The sequence below is a fragment of the Cyprinodon tularosa genome, unplaced genomic scaffold (genome assembly GCF_016077235.1).
Source record: "Cyprinodon tularosa strain WSP-4 unplaced genomic scaffold, ASM1607723v1 ctg41, whole genome shotgun sequence".
NCBI lineage: Eukaryota > Metazoa > Chordata > Actinopteri > Cyprinodontiformes > Cyprinodontidae > Cyprinodon > Cyprinodon tularosa.
Window position 1 is genome coordinate 281,166 of NW_024039130.1, and position 9,186 is coordinate 290,351.

At 36.6% G+C, this 9,186-nt stretch overlaps 1 protein-coding gene across 2 annotated transcripts; it reads right to left on the reverse strand.

Moving 5' to 3' along the window:
• Nucleotides 1–976: 976 nt before the first annotated feature.
• LOC119792114 (4F2 cell-surface antigen heavy chain) lies at nucleotides 977–8,198 on the reverse strand. Of its 2 annotated transcripts, none has more exons than XM_038298594.1 (9): nucleotides 8,059–8,198; nucleotides 6,897–7,273; nucleotides 5,412–5,567; nucleotides 5,242–5,336; nucleotides 5,091–5,168; nucleotides 4,951–5,006; nucleotides 4,667–4,862; nucleotides 2,914–3,018; nucleotides 977–2,756 (listed from the first exon to the last, which is right to left on the reverse strand). In XM_038298594.1, the coding sequence occupies exons 2-9, from the start codon at nucleotides 7,261–7,263 to the stop codon at nucleotides 2,367–2,369; spliced, it is 1,443 nt and encodes a 480-aa protein (XP_038154522.1). In that variant the 5' UTR covers nucleotides 7,264–7,273; nucleotides 8,059–8,198; the 3' UTR covers nucleotides 977–2,366. The 2 variants fall into 2 exon arrangements, with proteins under 2 accessions (XP_038154522.1, XP_038154523.1); XM_038298595.1 differs by lacking the exon at nucleotides 8,059–8,198 and adding an exon at nucleotides 7,359–7,426.
• Between the last annotated feature and the right edge of the window lie 988 nt (nucleotides 8,199–9,186).

Sequence of the window (9,186 nt, forward strand, 5' to 3'; positions counted from 1 at the left end):
TATTTAGTCATACAGCCTCTACAGGCAGTGAATAATTATTGTATTAGAAAACGTTGCAGAAAATTTTAATCTTTTCTCTTGCAGCAAAAAGGCCCTGGGTTTAAATACTGGCTGTAGGCATCTCTGTGAAGTTTGCATGTTCTCTTAATGAATTAATGGGGTTCCCTTAAGGTCGTCTGCCTGGTATCCTCATACCATCAGAAAAATCTATGGTATGTTAGCCTAACAGGCTGCTCTGAATTTCTATTTGGTGACATGTTTGCATATTTGTGTGTTTGTTGCCATCTAACCGACTGATGACTTGCTACAATTAGGCAGGTATACAAATTAGAGTAACACACTAGTGCATTTTTTTTTACTGATGCAGAGTAAATCCCAACTAATAAACAAAGTTTTTTTATGTCCCTGGTAATGTAGTGAAATTTGTTTTGATGCCATCTTGGTGAATTACCACTGTAGAGGAAATGTAGTGTAACACATAGTATGGCCATTGTATTAAATGCACAGTATTTCACTTTACCCTTTCACTGATTTTAAAGCTACCTAAAATGATTGGGGAAATCTGCTGCTTTTTCATGCACTGTGACAATTGATCATTTGTGGAATTTATGTTTTTTTATTTATTGTTCATCGTGCTGTCATAAGTCATGTTTTTGATTAATTCAGCATTCAGACACCTATTGCTTTTGCCCAGTCATGCATGACATTTGAAATTTGTAAATATATACATTCTATTGCACATTTTCATCTTGAAGTGTAATTTGTTCAGTTCACAAAAATAAATGGAGCATTGCAAAAAATGTATTTGCACTTTTTTTTTCATTCTTGTGGAATAAAAAAATGCTCATGAATAATGTCCTGAGTTTTCTTTTATAATGGCTTTGGAACCATAGAAGTGTTGCCAGAAAGACCAACATTCTTTATATGCATGTTTATGAGTGTTGTAAATCAGGTTCTTTGTTATCCAAGACAAGTATGCAATAACTTCAGTTTTATTTGACAAACACTTTACAAAACCATAACTAATGTTTCAGGAATTCTTAAAAAGTCAAACACTCTACACCTCATCTTTTAACTAATGCAATCTTGTCCTAAACATCAGATCAGTAACAGAACAAAAGAATAACTGTTAAACTTGACAGTATCTCCTTCAAATGCATCACATTGTGTTGCCCATGCAGAGGTAGCTGGTAGAGCTGTAGCACCACCAAGTGGTAAACCAATGTAGACATGAAGTCTCAAGCTTTGAATTAGAGGGGATCATAAATAATAGAATCCCATGCTAAATCGTTTGCACCAATTTAAATTCTTTACAGATGTTTCTTTGCATTTTTCTTGAGATAAAGTCAAAATGACAATTCTGAACTAAATGGGTAAAAATATATGTGATTGTTTTCAATCTTTTTATTATGAAACCCATTAGGAGCCAACAGATTAGTAAACATATTCGCTGTTTGCAGCTTAATCCCAGCATAAATAGAGCCATTAGGTGAAGACCTAATATTTTTCGGAAGATTAGAGTTATGTAGGAAATATGTGCACTGGTCAAATGAAGCTAAGATGAACCATTCTAAGAGTTAAGGTACTGTCAGGAGGAACAAGTTCTATAGGCCTATATCCTTATGGCACATGGTAATGGCAGCATCATGCTGTAGAGTTACATTAGGGGAAGGAAAATTAAATACCAAAAGAAAGTTTTGTTTTCCTCTTCCACTTAATTTGCTTTAATGGACTTTTGCAGGGTTTGTATTTTACCTTTAGACAAAATAGAGATGGGTAGAAAAAAACGCAACACAAATCAGTTGCAAGAATTTAATTGGTGACCAACATCACATTGAGGATTAGAAGTAGTTATATCTAAGTCAAATATGGAAGAATGTGATTTGTTAAAACTAGCTGAGGGAGATAAACTCTGATCTAAAGCCAAATGAAAACATTCAGCAATATTTCAAACAATACTGAAGTATGATTACTATGATTCATAGACCTGCATATTAATTCACACGTCATGATTTCAGGTTTGGCAAGATCTTTTCTTGGTTGCTTGCACTAATCTCAGACCACCAAAAGAGCTGAATGCGACCCCATTTTTTTTTTTCTTAGAAATATGCACAGAATTTATTTCCATGAGAACTATCAGCATAGCTGTGTTTACATGCACAAAAATATTCACATGACATTTACTTCTTTGACTTCCTCAATCTTTTTTTATAAATAAGTCATTAATAGATTAACTTTAGGAGGTGAAGAAACAACTAGACACTCAACATGACGCAGATACCACAGCACTTGTTCCAGAGGTTTAAAAATCCTCCATTTGCCCATGACGACATTCCTGATCATTTTATCTCAACACTGCTAAAGTGCTACGAATATCCTCCTGGTCTAAACAGCTTGATGACTAGAGCTTCGTAAGGCAGCAGTTTGACAGAGTACAGAGAGGTCGACCCCATGTGGTTCATTCCTGTGCTAGCCACATAGACCCCCTTTTCAGGCAGGCTGGCAGCCCAGGACGGGTCCAAGGATTGAGGCTCAGGCCAGACATTGAGCAGAACAAGAAACTGCACACAACCCGAGGAGCGCAAGAAGGCCAAGATGGGAGGGGAGGAATCAGAGGAGTTGGAAAGTGAGCTTGAGGAAAAGTTGGTGGTTGTATTAAAGGGGAGGAAGCTTAAGCTGCCAAAAAGGAGGGCTTCTTCTCTGGATTTGGAGTGGCTGAGTGTAGAAAAAAGGGCAACATCGGAGTGTTTCTCATCCTGAAGGTGGAATGAAGGAGACACATGGTAAAACATCAGAAAAATCAGGATATTACAAAGGATTCTGGAAAAACAGTCTCTTTGCGCTGGAGGCATAAGAATTCGCCTCTTTCCATTAGCATTATTCTGTTTTACATCCTTTGACTCAAAATCTTACCAAGGTTTGCTCCATCTCCTTATACTTGAAAGCAGGTGATCCTGGTAGAGTCATCATTAGCACCAGGACTAACCTCTTCAGCTCCTCAGATACTTCACCTCCAACCTGCAGGCAATAATGAGGGTTATTGTACACCAAATTCAAAGGACTTAGAAATCCTAGTTTCCTAAACAAATTTTACATCCCTTTTAAAGGTCATTACAGTCATTAAATTTGTGAGGTGGAATAAGTTTAAGTTAAAATACAAGGAAAGACAAATAGGTTTTGTTTGCCTTTTTTTATTACATGGACACAAAGCATCCGAGGCTAAAATAATCTGCAGTCTTTGGAAAATACTTAATATAATTTTTTCCTCCGTTTGCAGCATCAACCAACTTGGCCTGCATCCTCAAAGCAACCATGCTTAACAGCTTTTCATTACACAGATTCAGATTAGATATTTGCATTTCAAACATATTTAAATTAGCATCCTTTCTCAGCTGTTTTGTTTGCAGTTTAGAAAAGTTTATCCCATCTTTGATAGCTGGATTAGAAAAGAATTATGATAAACATTTCAGGTTGGACCACGCTAGAGCCGTTACCCCAACTGTCTGATGTTGGTCCTGAGAATCCTTTAATATGAGGAGTTACTAATTGGTCAGGTTTGGAGCTCATGACCACAAATCAGCCCAAACCATACACTTTCTGCCACCGTGCTCAACAGGTGAATATTAAACACTTGTGATGTCTTCCATTCTGACATTTCTGTGCACCAGCAGGTGTATCTGAATAACACTTTATATAAACAGGTCCTACCCAATATAGCTAGGATCTTCTCTGGTGCAACAGTGGATGATTGGATTATAGCTTTAGTTTCCCCACCAGAACCATTAAACTAGGAAAGGGTTCTCCAACTGCAAATAACTGAAATCTAATGTATTTTTTTCTTAAAATAAGTGAATTTTTTTCCTTGAATAGAGGAGGTAAATGATACACTTTGCCAATGGAACAAGACAATTTACATTTAAAGAAAAAAAAAACAATTGCAATTCTAATTGAAATTCTTATTTCAAATGCATATTATCTAATTATCTTATTTTAAGAGTAAAAACACTCATTCCATTGGCAAATCATCTTATTTAACTACTCAAATTAAGGGTAAATACGCTTGATTTAAGAAATTTTTACTTATTTCTATATTGTTTTTGCAGTGCAGGAGATTCACTGCCCTGGTACTTTTTGGTACATCCCTGCTTCAACACAGATTTAAATGACTGATCATTTCCTTATGTCATTAGGTTTGATAAAAGCCTGGCAGCAAGCCATCCGTTTGATCGTGGTTTGCTGGAGTAGAAAAGCATCCAAACTGCAGAGCAGTAGATCGAGAACTGGAGTTAAAGACCCCAGGACAGAGAGCTAATATATGCATTCACTGTGTCCCAAACTACTGTGGTTAATTCAAAAAAACTATGCAAATCTGGTCCTCTGTGAGGTAATAATACTTGGGCTATGTTTAACCTATCCTATCGGCTACAGCTGCAAAGACTTAAAAGACATTTCAGTGCACCAGCTACCCAAACACACAGAAAAAAAGTTTTTAAAGCTACCATACACCAGAGCATTTCCCTGCAACTTTCAGATGTCTTAACAGTACCTCATTGTATTCAGGTGTGTTAGGACAGACATCTAAACATTTTAGCTCTGAAGGACTGAAACTGTATTTACCAGACCTAAAGACACAGAATTTTAATAAAAAAAAAAAAAAAAGTCTTACAGTCCAGCTGATCCAGACGTCTTCCTGCCACGTTTGCAACTTCGTCTCTATAGCTTCAGCTACTTCCTCAGAAGACAGAACCTGCTGCGACTTTGGCAAGATGGTCTTGAGGACCACATTTACCAGCGTGCCATTGCTTTGAGTTGAGACATTCAGTGGATGCAGAACATCTAACGTCTGTCTTAGCAACAATATCCTGCAGGGAAATATGGATTTGCATATTCATTTACTTACATATTTGCCATTTAAAAAGAAAATGCATAGAAGTGGGAAACAAATTTTACCTTTCATCCTGCGGAGTACTGAATTCCTCAAACACTCCTCTCCATTCTAGTAGTGTCTAAAATAATTAAAAGGGACACATAAAATGAAGAAAACAATGCTTTTATAAAGAATATAAAGATAGATAAACATGCACATTTACCTCTACTGAATATGCTGGATCAGTGTCGCAGATAACAAATCCTGCAACACCTTCATCCAACCAGAACCTTAAAACATCCTGGGGAAAAATGTTAAATAGTTTCGTATATTGGTTACACAACTCATTACATGAGCATTACTGTCACACATACAGTAGCTGAACAGTTTGATGAGGTGTTTAAGTTTCTGAACATCTCCGACTGCCCCGGCAGATTCACTTCACATATGTCCAACACCACTCTTAGATCTGAAACACCAATTCTTATTGTTAAAATGTTAAAACTTCAGATACAGTGAACAGAAATTGTGTATCCCCCCTCACCTGATTTTTTACTTTCTGCAAGCAGATGTTGAACCTGAGCCTTTGTTTCCAGGTTTTCAGTGAGGTTTTCTGGAGATGCATTTACATGAAACGCACCCTGCAGGATTAGAGCTCCTACACCCAAAGACCTGAGGTAGGGGAGGCGCTCACACGCTTCTACAGACAAGACAAAGACATGCTAATCATTACCCAAAACAGAACTGCTGTGTCCAACAGTCTTAGAATGTTTATATCGAGTAGTGAAACAACAAAGGTTTGCTTGTCAGTTAAATTTAAGTAGACATTTAGCCTCATTCACTGTAAAAAGGACACCCTATATGCATTCTGAAGTTATTTGATTGAATATTTAATATAACATAGCCAAAATTAGTTGGACTACAATCTATGAGATCTTATTTACCAAACTAAAGACAGAAGTCTCTAGTAGTTGGAGTAAACTACACATTTAGCAGGATCTTGAAGTAATCATCTAATCTCTAAACCTTATCGTTCTGAATCACACATCACTGTGCAGAACTTTGACCCACTTTTGTAGAAAACTTTGCCTTGGTTTGACAGGGTAGGGTTTTTTTTTTTTTAGATACACAGCTCTCATACAGAGCTCTCCCTACATTTCACTGAATAAGTTGTGATCATTTATTGCATTTTGGATTGCTTCAGAGTTTCTTTTAGCCATTCTATTGTAGATGCGCTTCATCTGAGCTCCAGTCTTTACACTTTAAGCCTTAAAACCAAGACCATTTTATCCCCTAAATGCATGGATTTTAAAACCATTCACACTAGAATAATACCGTAATTAGGTTTATGCAATCATCGCTGAATTGAATATAAATTTTAATTTTTACATTGGAGAAAATAAACCTGAAATGTAGTCAGGTTTAGAAACAACATGCATAAATGGATATATCTGAAATCTTTTCATTTTTGTAGATTTTTTTTTTTTCAGGCTACTGACACTTATCTGCTAAGAGTAGATTAGAGTCAGTCCTTTTTAGAACCTTTAAACTGATTTACAATATTTCTATAAATTTAATCCACCATTCAGACCCTTTAAACTATGCAACAATGTCCAAACATTAGATTACTAGAGGATGAAAAAATGTATTTGAATATTGAAGATCTCCAAGTAACTGAAATGGATTACCAATAATAGATGCAAAAAAAAAAAAAAAAAAAAAATTAACAAAAGTTTTAATATAATTCCGCAGAATGGAATAGTCAACTCAATTACTTTTTCTATGAGTAAAGTGTTTCTTTGTTTGGAGATGAACTATTCAGAAAATAAAATTATTTCATCTTACCTGAACTGGCCCCAAAAAGTTTGAAAGGGGCCCAATTTTTTTTCTCCATCACATCACTGAAGCCAACAATAATACATTGTTTTGTTGTCGTTGTTATTTTTCTGAATTCTAGTCAATTTTGTATTTTTCACTTATTTATTTGTTTTTATTCCATATTTACCTTGACTCATTCTCTAGCACTTACCATTGATGCCCTCGGACCTCTCAGCCTGCATGTCCGGGCTCATCTCAGGCTTAATGTGGTAAAACAGACATTTCTGCCACCATCTCAGTGACGTGGGAACCGGTTTCGGGCTCACGACCACGATGGCAACAGCAACCGCCAGCATGGCTATCCAGGCGAGCCAGAAGAGCAGCACCAGGTAACAACGTACAGCCTTCCAGCCTGACCCTCCAGCGACCGCCTGCAGCTGCTGCTTGTTCATAGGCTGCCACTCATAGACAGAGTCCGGGGCGAGCAGCGGATCCGTCTCCGAGGCGCCCTCACCGCCCGGCAGCCCGGCGCCCGGTACGCTGCCGTAACCCGCCTCTGCTCCAGCGTTCAGAGGCATGTTGACCGAGCTGCAGGTCGAAGACACAAAGAAAAAAATGACTGAATGAGATAATAGTTCACATAAACCCTCTGTGGGCCTGGGGCTTCCCTCACCTGCTTTCCACAGGTGATTTAATCAGTTAATTAACTCACTGAGCTGATCACATGATTCACACCAGTCCTGTTACCCCACTGACAAAACACTGCTTCAAGGTTAGTTCGCTCAGATTTAAAGAAAACAAAGTCTCACTTAGACTATTTATGCACCTTTGCATGTTTTACTTGATCAACTCAAAATTAGCAAAAATTTGAACAAAAAACAACAAAAAAGTTAAAACAATAACCATAAAGTCAAACTAAAATGGCCTAAAAACTTTCAATTTATCACAAATATGAAATAATTAAATAAAGTTGAAGGAATTTCAATAGGAAAATGTATTCAGCATTGATATTTTATTCATAAAACACTCTATGTGGAAGATAAAACTTCCAAAAAAAACATATAAGTAACCTATTAACTGAATATTAAAACAACATAAATAGATAAAACAAACTAAATGCTAAAGTATTTTAACTACTTGGTATTATTGTAAATAGATAATAACTGAAAAGTACATTGAATGTACCAATACTGTACTTTTCAGGTCACAAAGGCTCTCAGAACTGTAATATTAAAGTCATGCTGTTGACACAGTAAGTCTTTCAACACAGCCTCTCAGTTCAGCAGAAGTAGTGAAGATTTTGACCTTTTCTATCCTCTGCTAAATCAGCAAGCGCTGCATGTCTTAAAATAAAACATTTGAATAATACTTACATTTTTCTCCAAAACGTTCTTGTGCTTTCTTCTCCTTCCTGTTTGTTGTCCACTACACTGTTTCCAATTTTGCAGAACTTCACAGTTATCTTTATGATCTGACTGGTCAGGATTGTGAAAGGCAAGAGGAGGAGTTGTCAAATACAAGCTCAGTTAATTAATACAAAGGTGCAAAGCCTTCCTACACCACTGCAACACATTGTAAAGCCCTTGTGACTGTTAAACATAGCTCTCTGAAGACCATCACAGGCTGCAGATGGCTTTAAACAGCCCTGGTGTATTTCTAGCAGTGTACTGAGAAAAAAATTATATTAATTTGAAATATTTTTTCCATCTTATTTGGCTTTGCACGTTTTAGTTCAGGCTGTTTTGTATAGTTCATGTTCTGTGGTTGGAAATATAAATATATTCGTTTTGAGCATAAAACATGTGCTGCAATGTTTGCGTTTATTGCTGATGTTCTTTAATCCACATAGGGTTGTTTCTAAGAAATATTAAACATAGTTTCTTTTTTTCTTTTTTTAAGAATAGTTAGGGTGAGACTTCAGAACTTTAGAATATCATAACAGCTCTTAACCATGGTGGTGGCAGAATGATAATGTGGGATTTATTTTGTTTTTCCTCCAAATGCTGTACTGGTGTGTTGCATGAAGTGAGATGCATAATTAGACAGATGACCTACCCTCAAAATGAAGCCTTTTCTGTTATTGTTGTAAAAAAAAAAATACCTTAAAATCTGGTCTTGGAATGAATAAAGCAGGCCTATGTTAACTTTTTGCAGGCTTCTAACAGTGATGGGCTGTGACAGCATTTAAGGCCTTCACTGCTGGCCTAAAATCAAACAGAAACGCTAACCTACATTCACAACCTTAACTTTAATTTTCTTCTTTCCAACTTTATTAATTTATTCCACACAATCCATTCTATTAATTTTGTTGTGTTTTTCTTGGCTGCACTGCTTCCATTAGAGTTATGTGGTTGCTATATTTTTTTGTCCAATCAGATACCAGCCTCTTTGTGTTACTATGTCAATGGAATCTGCCCAGGGCCTTCAGAATCAGCCATGCTGGCTGATCTTACTTTAACAATACTTGTGAGAAACGTGTTGCAGAGCTGTGGTTATAAAGC